The sequence below is a fragment of the Urocitellus parryii genome, chromosome 8, assembly GCF_045843805.1.
Source record: "Urocitellus parryii isolate mUroPar1 chromosome 8, mUroPar1.hap1, whole genome shotgun sequence".
NCBI lineage: Eukaryota > Metazoa > Chordata > Mammalia > Rodentia > Sciuridae > Urocitellus > Urocitellus parryii.
The window spans coordinates 52,104,417-52,123,648 of NC_135538.1; the positions used below are offsets into that span (position 1 = coordinate 52,104,417).

General features: G+C 40.9%; 1 protein-coding gene across 1 annotated transcript in view; it reads left to right on the plus strand.

The window, feature by feature from the left end:
• The first annotated feature begins 3,171 nt into the window (after nucleotides 1-3,171).
• Mettl24 (methyltransferase like 24) overlaps nucleotides 3,172-19,232 on the plus strand; it is a 93,231-nt gene continuing 77,170 nt past the window's right edge. The window contains exon 1 of the mRNA XM_026389676.2: nucleotides 3,172-3,489. Within this exon, the coding sequence (XP_026245461.2) occupies nucleotides 3,172-3,489 (318 nt within the window). The remainder of the gene's footprint in view (nucleotides 3,490-19,232) is intronic.

Sequence of the window (19,232 nt, forward strand, 5' to 3'; positions counted from 1 at the left end):
CATTTTTAGTTCGATGATTCTGTACTGTGGAAAGCTACCTGTCTCGTGGGAGAACGTTTAGTGTCTATCTCTTAAGTGTTGGTGTTTATCTCTTAAGTGCCAGTAATGCCTTCCCCCTCCCTCACTTGCTGTAATAACCAAAAATGTCTTCAGATATTGCCAAACGTCCCAAGGGAGGCAAAATTATCCCTGGCTGGGATGTGTGCAAGTTGCAATGCATGGTGTCTAAAAGATTGCAGTAAAAAGTTCTGTTTCACTGGTTTTGCAGGCTGAAACCTTAAGGGGGATGTAATTTGTGCTCTGATGAAAGCTGTTATTGTGGTTAACTGACCCACACATTTAATTAACCAACCTATGACACAGCAGTTAATGATCATTTGCGTTTTTTGAAACATATCCAGACATGACCAAGATAAGTTCAACTCTGTGAGAAAAGCAGAGGTCATGAATGAAAGATGGCTTGTCAGCTATGGCGGAGATCAGTTAGATTTGCCTTTCCAGCTTACCAACAGACCCATTTCATTATTCATTATTATCCAAGACACAGGGACATATTGTGTGGAAGTTAAAAATGGGAGATTTCTTTCTAGAAAATGAATGATGCTACATACAAACAGAATTTTTTGATTACTAATAAACACATATACATAGTAGCAAAAGATAAGGGAAAAAGGTATTTAAATATTGCATTTAAGGTTTTTTTCCGTAATGGAAACATTTTATTGGAGAACCATAGAAATGAGACAGGGAAAATATGAGCTCATCTTGCTCATTCTTTCCAAGAGCTGCACTGTTTTGTATGCATCATTGCCTCCCCACCCTGTTCTCCCCCACACCCCAGTCTAGAGTCTTATCAAATACCCCCGTTTTAATGATTTGAAATATTCCTCATGTTTCTCTTATGGAGGGAAACCCAACAATGAATGGAGGTTAAACGTTAGTAGTATCATGATCTTAAAAAAAAATTATTTCTTTAGTACTATTATTGATTGCATAGAAAATAAAACTTCTAGCAAAGTCTACATCAGACATTACTGATCCAAGTTTATAAAGCATTGTACAAATTGTGTCTTAAATAGTATTATGCAATTATAGAACTTAATAGAGTATATTTGTGGTTCATTGAGTCTTAAAGGTTGTTTTCTTGAAATTGTTAGACTCCTAATTCCAAAGAAAACTGTGTAAGCTACTTGTAAATCTATACTTTATTTACTGACTTTAAACTATGCTTTCTTTTTGTTTTTCATGACAACATTTGGGATTTTCTTTAATAATAACTAATTTTTTTTAAAGAGAGAGTGAGAGAGGAGAGAGAGAGAGAGAAAGAGAGAATTTTTTAAATATTTATTTTTTAGTTATCGGCGGGCACAACATCTTTGTTTGTATGTGGTGCTGAGGATCGAACCTGGGCCTCACACATGCCAGGCGAGCGCGCTACCGCTTGAGCCACATCCCCAGCCCAATAATAATAACTAATTTTTAAAATTACTATTGAGTATTTTTTGTGGGCTGGGTATCATGTAGGTACTAAGCATATAATAGTTTTGCAATATTTATAATCCTACCATATATGTAGGTTTATTTATCCACAGGGAAACTGAGGCTCAGCGAGGTTAAGTACTTTATCTACAAGCTTCACATTGCTGAATGGCAGGGTCCTGATTCAAATACAATTCAAGTAACTAGTCACAAGATGTAAGACTGTTTCTTATAGATTGTGTGCAGAAAATGTACTTGTTTGAATCCATTAAAACACAGCCTGTTTGCAACTTTCCTGGGGACTGTATCTAAAAAAAAAAAAGGGTTAATCACAATGAAAGAAAGGTTCAGGAGCCTAAGGATGTGGAGTGGTCAGAGAATGGACTAGTTTGGGTCAAGAAACCATGTCAGATGTAGAGAAAGAGTGTAAGTGCTTTGTTCGGTGACAAAGAATAAATTAGGTCTTTCTTAAGCCAGAAAGGAAAGAGAATTTTAGGGAGGAGAGCTCCCTATGGAAAATTCCCAAAATTCAAACGGGGAGGGGGCTAGGACTCAGTACTTGGTCTCTGTTGTCCATGCATAGGCTTAAGGGAAAGAGAAGAGAGGTCAGCAGGGGCAACCTCACATAATAGCATGAAAAATGCAAGCATAAAGCCTCAGGGTGGGGGAGGACCTGGCTATAGTTTAAAAAAAACCAAACCAAAAACGACCCAAACCTAAACCTAATTCAAACCCACTTCAAACTGAAGGTGGGAAAGAATTCTACAGGCAACTGAAAATGGAACATCCAACACTGGACTGCAGACTGTGAGCGTTCAGTCTGATTAATTAAGGTCAAGGTGATGATGGCAATACCAGCTGGGGAGTATTTTGCCCAAAGATAAATTTGTCCCTCTGTATCTCTGCAAGACAGCAGGGAGGTGTGTGTTTGGAGCTAAATTAATTTGATTTACATCATGCCATGGTAACTTCTGTTCTCTCTCCCTGCTGTCAGATGTCTTAGCTGGCTTTTCCCTCTCCTTCTTCACCCCCACACATTTCATAACACACAGAGAAAGCACGGATTGGCTTCAGGCAGAATTTAGAAATGGAATAACTAATTTGATTATTCTGCAATGAGTGCTATTCTCTCTCCTCCTCTTCCCCACCCCCACCCCCCACGCCCTTCTCAAGGGAGAGAAGTTGTAAACCCGAGCATAAGTATGATTTATTTTTATATCTCACTTAATGGCACAAACTGCTCGACAATCAGAGCTTGTTCCTTGTAGCAAAACCTGGCTGCTCACCTATCCGCCTCCCGTTTGTCTTCTAATAATACCAGTACCAGAAAATGAAGTTATGGCCGAGGATTCTATTAGAAATGAGCTTTTCCTGGCCTTGTGTCTTTCACCTCGGCCCGGCTCTGGAGGTCAGGGCGGAGGTCACTTCTTGAGGGTCCCCTGGTTAGTCCAAGCCGCTTGCAGCCCGGGGACCGCGCCTCGCCCCTTCCACCGGCCGGTTGCGCCCGGCTGGGCTGGGCAGGATAAGGTTACGCCGGGGCTTCCACGGTCGGAAGGGAGGGAGGCGGGTCCGAGCCCGTGCCCCGGCCCGAGGGGGAGTTTCCAGAGTTGGCAGCTCGGGCCTGCGGGGCCATCCCTGCTGGGCCAGGAGCTGCCTGCGGGACCCTGAGTGCAGTCCCGGCCCACCCCCGCCATGGTCCGGGAGAGGCCTCCCGGGAGGAGCTGCGGCGCCCTGCACCGGTGCCTGCTCGGCGCCGCGCTGCTGCTGGGCCTGCGACTCTGCGTCGAGCTGAGACGCGCCGGGTCGGGACCCGCAGTCCACAGCGTCCCGCGAGGCCACGTCCCCCGACCACCCGGGCCGCACCTGCCACCAGCGCCGGTCCCGCCGCGCGGTGCAAGCAAGAGACAGGTGACCTACGTGCGCAGCGGGCGCAGAGCACCGCCGGGGGGCGGCGGGAGCGGGACGCCGGAGCCGAGCTGCTGCGCCCTTCGCGGGCGGCCCCGCCAGAAGGTCAGTGGCAAACTCAGCAGTCTTGGGCCTTGGACCAGAATCCCCCACCCAGGCCCTGCTAAGGAGTTCTCCGCCCTGGGCATGGCAGCCCGCCCTACGGGGACCTCAGAGTCTTCTTTTCTGTGCTCACTCAGGCGACTTCACTGTAGCATCCTTCAGTGCCCCGATGGAATGACGTGGAACTGAGTTCAGTCCATATTCAAACCGTGTTTGCTGAACCTAGAGGATGTGTGCCAGGCCCCTTTCTAGGCTCCAGGCATCCAGCAATGAAGGACGAAGCCCTGCTTACTTTAGTGAGCGAAGGCTTTGAGTGATAGGCAGGAAAGGGAAAGGAAGCAGTTGTGGTTACCAATACGGGCTTGCCTGTTTTCCCCATGGAGGTCGGGATAGCTGGGTGGGTATCCACAGTGAGTGGCTTGTCTCCCACCTTCATCGCAGCGATGAAGTTCCACCTTCCCGACGAATTTCCCTGGAATCCCACCCCAGGTATTGATAGGGTGGCTGGACAGTGGTAAGAAGTCAAGCCCCCAGCGCCACTTAATGGCAAATTAATTGGATCTTCGAGGACAGAAGTAATAACTTGGGTTTGTCTTACAACTCTGTACTCTGTTACTCTTCTTACTCATTCATCTCTCACAGCACACCTCATTGAGTCGTCCAGTTTTAATCTCTGATTAAGCCTCTGGCCTCCCAGCCTTCTTCATAGAACTCAAGAGTGGAAAGGTTAAGAACTGCAGGTGTCAGCCTGCCTTGTTCTTGGGCACATCACTCCCAGTCCCAACACCAATTGTATCCTCTGAAGCAAACTCTCTCTCCTGCCTGGTGTTTCCTCTGTTCTAAGTATCACAAACCCCACACCCCACTCAAACCATGCTCTCCCATTGGCTCTGCTGCTTTCTCCAGCTGCCCATTTCTACCCCACTTTCCAATACCCTCCACCATTTATTTATTTATTTATTTATTTATTTATTTATTCATTCATTCATTCATTCATTCTTTCTTTTCTTTTTTTTGGGTATCAATTGGCATCTTTAATATTCAAGAAAATTAAGTCTATCATATATATTAAAATATAGGAAATTTTATGCAGACATGAAGCTTCTAATTCAGCCTTTGTGGCAACTTTTTGAAGGATAACTTCCTTTTAGGCCTTGTCCTCTGTCTTCCCCCACCATTGCTGTTCCTTTCCAGGCCATCCATGTTATCTTCCTGGATAAACCCAGTTGTTGTTGTTGTTTTTTCTTCCTCTTCTTTTTTTCTATCTCTGAAACAGTACATCTTATACAAAGTCTTAATTAGCTGTTTCATAAGAGAGCAGCCACTTCTTTCTCATGCTCCCCAGGTATTTTCCATGTCACTGTGTTATGCATTCAACACACTTGCCAGGAGCTTGCCAGGCACCCAATGCTGGGGGCACAAGATGAGCTCAAAGTTTAGAGGGGGAGACATTTAGTAGAGACATCTAGTGCTGTGAATAGTCTGCTAATTCAAATTTAGGCCTGGAAATTAAAGAAGGAAGAGTCAGGAGGGCAAACAGAGGAGGGGACGTTTGAGCCAGGACTTGACATTTCTTAAGAGTTTGGCTTCTTTTGTTCCTCTGTAGGTATCCTCAAATGTCGTATCCTTGATATCCTTTACTGCTCCCTATCCCTTTTCTTTCAGATTCACTGTCAACATCTGTTGTTTCTGCTGTCACCTGTCCAAGAATTACTTTTAAGACTTTGTCTCTATTTCAGATCATTGGAGCCTGTCTACAAATGGCAAGGTTTGGAATGCATAAACTCAGAGTCACAAGGGGCAAGTTCACATCCATTCCCTTTAGTGGGATGCCCCAGTGATCCAGGCTGGAGATAGGAGTGGCTTAGGCAGGGCCATAGATGTGGAGGTGGTGAGCAGTGGTTTGATACTGGATCCATGTAGAAGATACATGGAGGAGCAGTTAGCTTCTGTTTGTTTTGCTTTGGTCGATAGACAGAAAGGAGAAGCTTGGTTTCAGGAATGTTAGGTTTGGGATATCCTTTAGACATTCAAGTGAACATATCAAATAGGCAGTTGGACATATGAATCTGGGATTGAAGGAAAGGTCCAGGCTGAAGTAGTGATTTGGGAGTCATTCATGTTCAGGTGGCATTCAAACCATGAGACTGAATGAGATCAACTAGGGAGGGAATGTGGCTAATAAGGACAAAAGACCCAAGTCTGAACCCTGGGACTCAATTTTATTAAAAATTAGATTAGAAAGAAAATAAAAAGGAAATATTTAGCATAGTGCCTAATGTGTCCAAGCACTCAACAATGGTAGCTTTAATTTTCACAAATCTGTCTCAGCTCTATAGCCTCAGCCATTCTTCAAATGTAATTTGTTAAAACCTATTTCTGTTCCGACTCATGCTGACTCCTTTTCCTGCAAGGTCCCCATCCTCCTTTCTTCCATCCTCCTGCCCTTTCCATCCTTGACTGCTCAGGTCAAGGCTTATGGCCTGGAAACCTTCCCATACCAATCCTATTTCCAAGCTGATCTTGCCCCAGTTTGGGATGACAACAGCTATACCTTCTGTGAGCTGTGAGTTGTTTTGTGCATGTTGAGACCTGATAATTCATTTCAAATGGAATGTTTTGTCTCTAAGTTGTTCTCAATGGGAAGGATCGCATTTCCCATAGTGACCTCTAGCAAGTATTCCAGAGATTGAAGCATAAAAATATAATCATCTTACTATTAGCTGATCATAGGTATGTCTTTGGTTATATTTTTTATATATTATATAAGAAAGAAGCAAATGGACTTAGTATTATTGTAAAAATATTAGGTTCTCAGCCTCTTAAGGAAAAAGTTTTGCTGCATTTCCTTCTCTCTAAACATTTATTTATTTTCAGATATATATCTAACTTCCCCAAGTTCCTAGAGAGCTAGGATCTTGAATTTGTTTCATTTTCCCATTATATCACAGTTGAATTAAAATATTCCTCAAAACTGGAAAAACCAGTTACTAATCTGTCTTCCCACTTCTGAGAACCACACTTAATATTCTGTCTCTCTGGGGACAAATCTTGTTCCTTTTGAGCCTCACATCAAGACATGGTGTAATATAAGCTGAATGCACCATTAAATAATTGAAATAACATTTGGCAGTTATTTGTTAGGCTCTTGGGATTTTATTTTATTTAAATTTTGCTTGTTGGGAATATTGATCAACAATGTTATGAAGTTCTTGGTTACTTTGCCCCAGGCACCTACCAGACTGGTAAAGGAGAGCAAGTTCCATTCTATTTTGAGGACAGTTTTTTGGGTGGATGAAAACCTGCATGAAATAATTGGGTTGCCGGCGTTTCTTGTCACCATGCTTCCTTCGCAGGTGTTAGAGGCACAAAAATTCAGCAATTATATTGCCACTTTAATCATAGCTTATGCTACTCTTAAATAAAACATTCTGTTATAAAAAAGAAAAGTGTAGTCCTCATAAAATTTCTTCCCTCTTCTTGCATCCCCCTTTTTTCATCAAGCTGCATAGAAACTAGCTGTTATTAAGTCCTCTTGTACACCAGGAGTTGTAATCTTAGAACTTTATGAAATGAGGACAAATGAGAAATGATGGATAAATAAATACTGCCCTTTTTGATTGTGACTACCCTGGAAGCTATATATTCTTGTATGTTACAGATTTCTTTAAGCATTCCATCAGAGCTCTTAATCTCTAAATTTTGCATACTGAATATTCATAAAAATATCACTGTGATTGTTTTTCTTTCCCTTCTCTCTTTTTTCCATCTCTGTGTATTATTATTATTATTATTATTATTATTATTATTAAACACATTTACTATAGTTCCCAAAGGTGAAGTTCTTGGGGGGGTGAATTTATAGAGGACTCAATATGGTCTCTGTGATTTACGCTTCTTCATGTAGCTCTTGGGTGCATGCTGTATCTCTTAGAGCCTGGAACTCCATCTAAAAGACAGCAGCTTTTAAAATAGAGGGTTCATATGCACAGGAGAGACACTTGCTCAGGGGCCAAACTTCCTAAAGAAATGTCTTCTCTCTTATCAGAGACACGTAATTTGACATTTAATATGTTGGCTAGGAGAGTGACTTCTGAGTCACTGAGCTGCAAAATCCAGCAATGTGCTGGCTTGGTTTGTGAGTTATAGCTCCTTTGGAACAATGTGTCAGGGTGGGGGTGTGTGGTGGGGAGAGAGCTGTTTCCTCTTCTTCTGAAAACCCATATGGCAAAATTTGGTCTTTCTCATTTCTTGTCATCCTCCTCTTAGTTTTCTAATTCTGTGATTGTCAGCAAGAAGAATGAGTAAAAGTGGTATAGCATGCCCCCCTGATATATCCAACTGCATCGAGAGTCCTTGTTCTTTAAAAAATACTTGGAGGTAAGTTTGAATTTCTTGTGAAATATGGCTCAGCAGTAGTTTAGAGCCCCTCAGGTTTGTACATGTACCTACACTTCTGTCCTTCAGGAAGTAGCATGAATCAGTCCTCTCACACTGTCCTCAGGAGGCAAAGTATTTTCATTTTAAACAAAGTCATTGAGGGTAATTGAATGAGCTCCAGCAATATGTGGGTGTGAAATAGCAGTTGCTTAGTTTCATAAAGAAAAGCAGGTTTTTATTACAACTTTGATGTGCCTGAAACAGGGAATAGGGTTCTGCACTCTTTCCATACCCTGCAGTTAGTTCTCAGAGGGCACTCTGTGGGTAAAGGAACTGCTAATGGAGGCTGTATTGTTTTTCAACAACCGCTGGTGGAGATTTTAGGTTTTTGTGTGTAATTTGTCCAGTCCATTTTCTCTGAGGGAAAGAATGCCTTGTCAGTACTCTCAAATGGAATTAGATTTCCTATTTAGTCTGTGAAGAGAATCAGGGTCTCAGAGTTAAACTGGTCACTGTCAAGGCTGGTAGACGTTTGAGATTTTCCATCTGTGCAATGATACCTTTGGAGTTCTTGTGTTCATAAGGAGTTTGGCTCTTTGTTCTATGATTCATGGAAAGTAACAGGTGCCTGTTTAATTTGCTATGAGACAGACATACACAGAGGAGGAGTCTACACAGGGTTGATAAGCTTCTTTGAAAAGCAGCAGTAGGGTCCTCTGAATATCTCACATTGGTCCCCATTAATGGCCTGTGGAGTCTCTGCTAAAAGAGGGTGAGAAGATTTGCTATTCAAGAAGCATTTTTATCCTGCCAAATACCTGAAAAGAAACTGAGTTTTAGGAGCCTTATGATTCGGGGCCATATATAATTTAAATGAATAGCAAGTTGGGCTGCTAGTTGATGGTGTAGGAGGTAAACTTAGACTATGATTTTGGTCCTAGCCACATAGCACTTTATGTTTTTTGAAAGTAAATATCCTTTTTGGGTTTTTTTTGGTACTGAGGATCAAACCCAGGGCTTTGTGCCTTCTAGGTAGGTGCTTTACCACTAAGCTACAGCCCCAACCCTGTCTTGAATATCTTTAGGTGAAGCATCTAGTGGGATCCAGCTTATTGTTTTTTCCATTTACATTACCTATCTGATCTCTGAAGGCATTTAAAGTTACAACCATAAGCCAGATGTTCTCAAATTAACAGTTGTTCTTCCTAAAAAGTGACAAGCAAGATTAATGCTGCTCAGTGGGAACCCTTCACATAACAGGTAAAGAGAAGCTCAAGGTCCTTTTGAACTCTTCCTATTAAGAAAGACAGTTACATTAAGACTGGAGCTGTGGCTCAGTGGTGGAGCACTTGCCTAGCATGTGTGAAGCACTGGGTTCGATTCTCGGCACTGCATATAAATAAATGAATAAAATAAAGGTCCATGAGCATCTAAAGAATACATACATATAAAAAAAAACTTTTAAAAGACTGGCGCTGGACATTGGGGAGGGTTAGTTTGAAGGGAATATACAAATATTATTAATATTAATGTTAATACAATATTAATATGAATTAGTATTAATACAATATTAATGTAACATTCTTTTGATTGTGGAGGAATAGGGCTAGTCTGGAAATCCTGGCTTTCTGAGTTCTTTCTCCTTCTCCCCCAATGCCACCAGAGTGACTAACCTGACTCCACTCCAGGGCCTTGGGTTGACTGGTTCTGGCCACTTCCCCCCAACATGGTACAACAGTACCCCTCCCTGTGTTGGGCACAATTTTTAGAGACAGGGAAACATCATCTAATTTACCCAAAAAAGTCAAGGCCTTGGCATTCCCTAACTATTGAATATTATTTTTTGCACAGTATTTTATTCTCTTATTTCAACTAGCCCATTTTGGAAATCTTGGACCTGAGCACCTACAATAGATTACAGAGTTTGGGTTTTTGTTTTTATGTTTTAATAATCCCAGACCCTAGCATACGTGTGAGTTTGTATATGTATGAACCTGTTTATCTTTATTTCTTCATTACTTCTGTCGAGATGTTTTCTTATAGATAACCTTATTTCCAAGTAGAATTTGGCAATAAGTTGGCACCTTGAATATATATGATTGTACATGATTTTTCATTCAGTGGTATATGCCTACAAGATCTATGTATATGTAATTCTGTCCCCTTGCTTTTTTAAAAAGTAAAAAGTTATATGTGAAGATTTTTAGTAGAGAAAGTAAATATCAGTAATTCAGTCGATGATCCCAATTAGAGTTCTCAAACCTAAGTTAGAGTCTTACTTTCTTTGATTTTCTTTTTCTGTCAATGCAGAGATACTTTTAAGAAAAAAAAATCATTCAAATAATTCTTCAGGCATCTGCTTATTTACAATCCCCTTTCCAACTGACTAGTTTGGGATTCCAAAGTGTATGGTTACTTCTATACCGGTTAGGACTCTCCAAGTTGTAAGTGACAGACCCAACTAGATATAGTAAAACCAGAGACTGATTTTCAGGTACTAGATGAAAAAGGAAACCTGCAGAAACCAGGTCTCTGGGAACCCAATTATGAACTAAAACTAGCCCTGAAGAACACAGTTATATAGTACCATAAGTTTAGTGGGTACTTACAAAGTGGGTACTTTTCTTGGCCACATCTTCCCTTCCTTTGTTTGAGGAATTCTCTACCTTTTCAAGAAAAGAGCCAATCCTTCCCCACCATTTTCCCTTGCACTTAAAGTGCATTCATGACTGGGTGTGGTTGTACATGTTTGTAATCCCAGTGACTTGGGAGTCTGAGGCAGGAGGATCACAAGTTCAAAGCCAGCCCCAGCAACTTAATGAGGCCCTAAACAACCTAATGAGACCCTGTCTCAAAAAAAAAAAAAATTAAATAACTAGCTGGGGTTCAATTTCTGGTAAAGAAAGAAAGGAATGAGAAAAAGAAGGAAAGGAGGATGGATGGAAGGACAGACATTCATGGGACCTAGGCACATCACTATTCAGATGCACCTGCATGAGAGTTTGGATTGCACCTCACAGATGAAAGAAGTAGGTGGTATGAGGACCACAGAATGGCTCAGTGGCTGGAGTTCTAGTAATGGTGAAGTGAGCTCTGTGTGGCATCTGCCCAACCATGAGGCAGTGTAGTCTACAGCTACGTGTCAGGAGGTGGTGTTCCTGCCCTTAGATTCTGCAAGTTAATAAATCTTTCATCAATTCCTTTTCTGCTTAACTAGCCAGAGTGGTTTCTATTGTTTACAACTAAGAACCTTGACAGACCAATAAATTAGAACTGGCAGTTCGGAAGGTTATAACTGTAACTTTCCTTTTTCAATTTCCAATTGTAAATAGGTCTATTTAATTCAGATTTTGGAACATGGTGGCTGGGGCCATGTGAACTGTGGGCTGAGGAGCCTTTCCCTGACAAGATAATAACATTTAGCTTCAGATACTAAATTACACGGATCTGCTAACTTATCTCTAGAGTCACCAAGCCCTTTTCATGATACCATTTGCCTGAGGTGCCAGACATGAAAAGGCCAGTTGATGCTGCAGTCATAAACAAAGCTCATACGGACATAGATTGATTTCTTGCTGGTGCTCTGTATTCACTGATTCATTGAAGGTTGGCTAGGGGACAGGTGCCTATCATTGTGCTATCATTGGCCTCTCTCCAGGCCCCAAGCTGGCAGCACAGCCACCATCCGGAACATTGCTCATCACCTTGGCAGAAGAGGGAGCGCTCTGGAGGGTCTTACATGGTAGTGTTAAAAGCCCTGGCCTGGAAGTGATGCATATCACACCTGTTCTAGATTCAATGGCCAGAGACTGTTTCTTTCCCACCAAAGCCAGAGGTCCCACCCTGCTGTGTGCCTGAAGTCAGAGTTGGAAATATTTGGTGACAAGCACCTAGGGCTATCATAGTATGGTGACCTTTCAATCATCCGTATGTAAATGGACATGGTGTAGGTCATGTTTCACATTTGTGTTTTGATGCCTCACTGAATCTGCACACTTGACAGTATTGGATAAAGCCTGGTTGGCTCTTTTCAGGGGGCTGAGATCTAAAATGAAGCAGACGTTTGAATTTAGCTGCACACTAAAATAAAAACCAGTCTTGATTTACATCTTACAAACAGTGCTGGGGCACATCTTGGAGTTTGTTAAACACAATGATTCTTGTTGACATTGTTTATGTTAGGTTCTTTGCACAGGGCAGTAATGGAAGGATGGTCTGCCAGTCTTTCTTTCTTTCTTTTCTTTTTTTTTAATCCCCCTGGGGGTGGGGAGAAGCAGTAAGTTATTTGAATAAATAAAGCCATGAGTGTAAATGAGCCCAAGGCCTCTGATGAGAGAGTCAAACTCTGTGTCTAAATCCATCTTCATGGCGATCACTGCCTCATTTTTATTCAAAGCTTGTTGAAAGACTTCCAAATGTATTTTCAGAATCTAACCACAAATCAGAGGCAATACTCGTGTTGAATAGCATTTACTCTTATGCACAATATGACAGCAAGCAATTTTAGTTTATATTTCATCTACTTTGAGTAGAGCACAACAAATCACTTAAAAATCCTAATTAGCAAAATACATGTTCGTTGAGCTCAGCTGATGAGGCTGTGGAAAGCAGCTTCTTTCGTCAGCAGTTTTGGGGGTAGAATATAGGAGAAGCCAGTGAAGGTAATACCCGGGATCTTTGGACTCATCTTTATGTGGAGTTACAAATGGCATGAAAATACTTGAGCATGTTGCAGCTTCACCTGTAAGATGAGCTCATGTTTGTTGTTTTGTTAGTTTGCATTGCTAGGGATGGACCCTGGGGCCTTGCACGTGCAAGGCAAGCTCTGGACCACCGAGCCTCTCCTCCAGTCCTCTTTTTACATTGGAGGTCGGAAGTTTAGATGCTGCTCCTCTGCTTTCTGAATGTGGACACGTGGCATGCCTCCTCTGAACCTGAGTTCCTTCCTCTGTAAAAAATGAGTCGTAATAACTCACAGGATTGTTGTGAAGATGAAATGAGAGCATAGAGGTGAAAGCACTGAGAATGTTCTGGAGCACAGAAACAGTCCAGCAAATGAGGGTCATCTATGTTCAACCTGGTGTGTCACCACCTGTGACACTGCTTTATGAGGATCAGGAAGTTATAGGCACATGGGCCTGTGGTATATAAAGCCCAGTATTCTGAGATTGAATCCAGGGGTGCTTAAGTACTGAGCCACATCCTCAGCCTTTTTTTGTATCTTAGAGACTGGGTCTAGACAAGTAGCTGAGGGCTTCATTAAGTTGCTGAGACTGGCTTGAAACTCTTGATCCTCCTGCCTCAGCCTCCCAAGCTGCTGGGATTTTAATATTAAAATATTAACTATTTAAATATTTTATTCTTCTTGAAATTTAAAATATATGTAATATGCTCAAGAATCAGAGGAGCTGGTATATACCTATGTGTGTATAATTTAATCTGAAATAAAGGCTAGCAGTAACTAGGACATTTTGTTAGTGTGTGTATTATACATTTGTTCCCCATATCACTCACTTATGAAGTTGTAAGGCTTACCTATTTGCACAGTTTGATTTCTTTTTTCCTTAAAACTAATTACAAGTATCTTTTACAAAATGCTGTTAAATAATTTTGGTTTGAATAAGGATTGACTGCATAAATGTGATTCCAAGCTCTTGAGAGATAGTTTTCCCTCAAAAGACTGTTTGAAAATCTTCTATAACTACCACTGTCGTGGGTCACCTACTACCACTCCATTACTTCTTTAATTCACAGGAAGTCAGTTGGAGTAATCATGTGTTAAAGGCTAATTAATAAATGATTCTGTCTTCCATGTTTTAGTTAAATTTAAGTGAATATTATTGTAGTTGGTATTTTATATGCATTTTAAAGGAAAATTCATTTTAATCAACACAGTAAGCAAAATGTTAAGTATCAACACTGCACCTGGTATTATGGGGAATATAATTCCTTCAAGAAGCTTGTAATTTAAGTGGACTTGGAGGAGACCATAATCCTAGTTCATGTATTCTCTAGTTCTCAGAACCAGCCCATGAGGTAAGAATCGTGCTCATTTTTTTCAGACAAGGAAGTTAGGACTCAGGAACATTAATAAATTTGGATAAGAAGTGGCTATAAGGGATGAAATGAAGGCTTCAACTCATAATTCATGCCTTTTTCCATCTGCCTGCTGAGACAGGCAGCCAACAACCAATTTTCACATAGAGCAGATTATTTACCAAATAGAAATGAAAATCTGGTAAACAGAAGACATTACAAAGCTAAAAGACAAATCAGAATCTAGGGGAGGATGTTTTCAATGCATATCACCAATAAAGGAATAATACAAAACTTTAACAAGGTAAATAAGATAAACAGAAAATTATCAGGGAATCACAAGGAATTAACAGAAGAGGAAGGTCAAAGAAAGGTCGAAGAAGAAATGTATACATACATATAAAGTTCAAGAAGGGAAGCAAATCACAACACAATGACATTCAATTTTACCTCCATTGGCAAAACACTTAACAGGTCTGGTAAAATAAGGATTGATAATTATGTGGAAAAAAAGGAGCTCCTTATTACACTGCTTTACCCAAAGTATCTCCCTGTCTCCATTCTTTCTCCTATTTTCTCCATAGCACTACCATTTTTTCTTACCATTTTTCTTCAATTCTTGTTTTTATTGTTATCTCCCATAAAGGCAGGTGGCTGATCTGTCTTGCTCACCAAAGTATCCCCAGTGACTATAATACTGGCACATAGTAGGTGCTCATTAAGTAATGACTAGAAGAATGGTCATTTCTATCATTTAGGCACCAGGAAAATGGGTTTGAGGAATATCTGAATGTTTCAAAGGCAACACCTAATTCCCCTCAAGATCTCTGATTTCCAAGTAAGGATACTATAGATTTCTGGCAAGAACACCCAGCATTCACTTTGCTTCAGACAATGGTGACTACAAAACAGAGGGTGAGAGCCACATTGAACCTGCACCTATTTTTGTATAGCTCATGAGCTAAGAATGGTTTTTACAATGAATATTTACAATCAGTTGGATGTTAGAAATATTAACTTTGAACTTCAGTGAAACAAACTAGTGTAAAAAATCTCATTCTTCTCACTATTAAATCTGTTACCAAAAATTGTGTGAAATTTTTATTTTTAAAATTTCATCATTAAAAACATTGTGGAAATTTGTCTTCTTTCTTGTTCTATAAGTACCCACTTAATTTCCTTGATTTTGCCTCTTTGCTCACAGAGTCTAAAAATCTGAAAAGCGTTTCATTCTTTCTTTCTTTTTTTCTTTCTCTCTCTCTCTCTCTCTCTCTCTCTCTCTCTCTCTCTCTCTCTCTTTGATACAGGGGATTAAACCCAGGGGCACTTAACCAATAAGCCACAACCCCAGCCCTTTTTTTGTATTTTATTTAGAGAAAGGATCTCGCTGAGTTGCTTAAGGCCTCACTGAGGCTGGCTTTGAACCCACGATCCTCCTGCCTCAGCCTCCCAAGCTGCTAAAAAATGTTTTCTTATCTGGCTCTTTTGAGAAAATGTTTGCCACCCGCTGCTGCAGAAGTGGCCTCAGGTCCACCTGAATGTGACTATTTCAGATGCGGGTGAGAGAAAACTTCAGGAACCCATTAAAGTCCAGGAAACCTCCATGCTTGAGTTTCCTATCTGTAATCAGAGAAGAATGGTCCTAGACTTCCAACAGGTGCTGAGAAGATGTTCTGGTACTATTTGAGCTTTCAGGGCAATGCTAACATGATGTCTTGAAGGTCATTATCATGTGCTATTGCCAGGCAGTTACTATGAAGGTGGTTTGGACCTTGGTTTTGCCTACTCTGACCTGCTACTCCTTCCCAATGCAACAGTAGGGTCATTAGACAGATTATGGCGTGAAAGTCAGCTGATCCCATCAAGTCCAGCTTTTGAAGTCACTTTTCCCTTAATACTAAACGTGAGAATGGCTTGAGCCATATAGTTGGAATTCATACTTTTCCTCCCATATAATATTCTGACATTTCTGGAGGTTACATTTTTTGCTCATTTGTCTCTGAATTCCTGCAGTAAGCTTAGTGTTTCACCTCTGGCCTACACTGCCCACCTCTTTAATCCTTCAGAGTGATACCTACAGGCCTGATCAAAGGTCTCATAGAAATAGAGGAAGATGTCAATGCAGTTCAAAACAAATACCAAGGTGACATGGATTCCTTAAAGTCTTCTTAGCCTCTGAGATATCTTACTGGCTGCCTTTCCTTCTCAGACTCCTGCTGCATTGTTCCTGCCTTTCATAAGCACCTCTCTTCCATGATCAAGCCTTTGAACCCCAATTCCACCCAATCTTTTGAGCTTCCGGCAAACACATCCTAAAGATATGCCTTTATTTTATTTTATTTTTGCTCAGGCATTTCGCTTCTTGTGTTTTCCCCTCTCCCTCTAGGTTCTGGCCTAGGGATGAATTATGCCACTCTAGCAGAGGGCAGAGTTGGCTGCAACCAGAGATTGCGATAATCATGTTTTCCCCATCCTCTCTACTATTAGACAATCTACATAATGTGCTCGACACAGTGCTTCAAAGATAGCAAGCACTCATTATGAGCTCGTTGTTATTATTAAGAAGACTGTGCCAACTTAGGTCCAGCACTGATCCCCTCTTTCTGGCTATGGCCACTGCTGTGTTTTGGTGTAGGTGAAAGATATTATTCATGGTGCTTTGTGAGCATCAATATTTTGCTTCATGCAGAACCCCTTTATTCCTTCTTTATACCTGTCTCCATTTCCTTCTTTGACTTTGGGGGTTTCTTGTGAATGCTATTTCCTTCTGTCTGCTGTGGAAATGGATTCACATAGAAAGTGCTGGCATGAAGGTTAGGGTTCAAGAGACTCAGCAATCGCACCCCTGGAGATATACTCAAGAGTTATTAATGACATGTTTATACAAAATTTGTGCAGGAATGTTTAGAGCAACATTATTTATATTTCAGAAACTGGAAACCACTCAAATATCCAAAATGTGATAGAGTCGTACAATGGAATCTTATTCAGCTATAAAAAGGAATGAAGTAATGATACATGTTAAAGTGTGGATGAACCTTGAAAACATTATTCTAAGTGAAAGAAGGTAGTCACAAAAGGCCACATATTGCATCGATTCCATTGTAATAAAATGTTCATAAGAAGCAAATCTAGAGAGGCAGAAAGTGGACTAGCAGTTGCCAGAGGCCTGGAGTAGAGTGACTGCTCTTCCAAAGTTTCTTTTTTTAGGGGATGGAACATTCTGGAATTAGATAGCGGTGACTGTGTGTATACCAAAATTCACTGAAGTGTACACTTTAAAATGGCAAATTTTAGTGTGCAAATTTTAAAAATGCCCAGAAGCCCATGAAGTGAACGTCAGTGAAGCCCTATATTTTGCTCTGCTCGGATAAAGCTAAACGAATGGTGAGAGAGCCCTAGCACCCCAGCCTGGGATAGTGCTCACTGATGGGCACAGTCGTGTTTGTGTAGCAGAAATGTGGAGCCCATTGTATTTGCTTGTGTAGGTAGCACCTGGTTTGGCCTTTCAGGAGTGATCACCTGGTTCCTAGTGAGCTTTGTGGTGCTCACTCTCTCAACAGCTCCTCAAACCTGGCAGGCACCTGGCAGAAAAATACATACCCAGCCACTTGTTATAGGGACCCAGGAACTTGCTAGCTACAGATGAAGGAGAACCTCAAGCTGCCATCTCTGTGCCCTTGTTGGACAAATGGTGTGTTCGTGTTTTTTGCCCAAAGCACTGACACAGAGCCCCAGGATTTGATAAAAGAAAGAACCAAGCATCTATCAGTTTATTGCATCTCTTAAGAAAGTGGGTTCTTTTCTTTTTTCCTTTATTCCCTCCATCTTCCTCCCTTCCCTTCATTCTCGTTTGTCTAATCCAATGAATTTCTGCCCCACCACATTGTGTGTTAGCATCCACATATCAGAGAGAACATTCAGCCTTTGGTTTTGGGGGATTGGCTTATTTCACTTAGCATGATAGTCTCCAGATCCATCCATTGACTGACAAAAGTTATGAAGTCATTCAGTTTTATGGCTGAGTAATATTCCGTTGTGTGTATATGCTACATTTTTTTTTTATCCATTCATCTGTTGAAGGACACCTGGATTGGTTCCATAGCTTAGCTATTGTGATTGAGCAGCTATAAACATTGATGTGGCCACATCACTGTAGTATGCTTATTTTAAGTCTTTTGGATCCATGCCTAAGAGTAAAATACCTGAGTCAAATAGTGGTTCCATTCCAAGTTTTCTGAGGAATCTCCATACTGCTTTCCAGAGTGGTTGCATTAATTTTCAATCCTACCAGCAGTCATGTATGAGTGAACCTGTTCCCTCACATCCTCACCAACATTTATTGTTACTTATAGTCTTGATAATTGCCATTTAAAAAATATTTATTTTTTAGTTATAGGTGGACACAATGTCTTTATTTTACTTCATGTGGTGCTGAGAATTGAACCCAGTGTCTCCCGCATGCTAGGTGAACATTCTACCTCTGAGCCACAAACCCCAACCCAGATAGTTGCCATTTCGACTGGAGTGAGATATAATCTCAGTGTAGTTTTGATTTGCATTTCTCTAATTGCTAGAGAAGTTGAACATTTTTTCATATATTTGGTGAACATTTCTTCTTCTGTGATGTGCCTGTTCAGTTCCTTTGCCCATTCGTGGATTGGGTTATTTGTGTTTGTGGTGTTAAATTTTTTGAATTCTTTTTCTTCTTTCTTTTTTTGTGATGCTGGGGATTAGAACCCAGGGCCTTGTGCATGCAAGACAAGCACTCTACCAACTGAGCTATATCCCCAGCCCAAGTTTTTAAAATTCTTTATATAGTGTTTTAAATTCTTTATATGCTCTACTTGAGATGCAGGTGGCAGATTTTTTCCTATTGTGGAGGCTCTCTCTTCATATTCTTGATTGTTTCCTTTGCTGTGAAGAAGCTTTTTAGTTTTATACCATCCCATTTATTGATTCTTGATTTTACTTCTTGCACTTCAGGAGTCTTGTTGAGGAAATTGGTTCCTAAGCTGACATGATGAAGATTTGGGCCTACTTTTTCTTCTAGTAGGCACAAGGTCTCTGGTCTAATGCCTAGGTCCTTGATCTACTTTGAGCTGAGTTTTGTGCAGGGTGAGAGATACGGGTTCTATTACATATGGATTTCCAGTTTTCCTAGCACCTTTTGTTGAAGAGACCATCTTTTCTCCAAAGTATGTTTTTGGCACCTTTGTCTAGTATGAGATAACTGTATTTATATGGGTTTGTCTCTGTGTCTTCTATTCTGTACCATTGGTTTACAGGTCTGTTTTGGTGCCAGTACCTTGTCATTTTTGTTACTATTG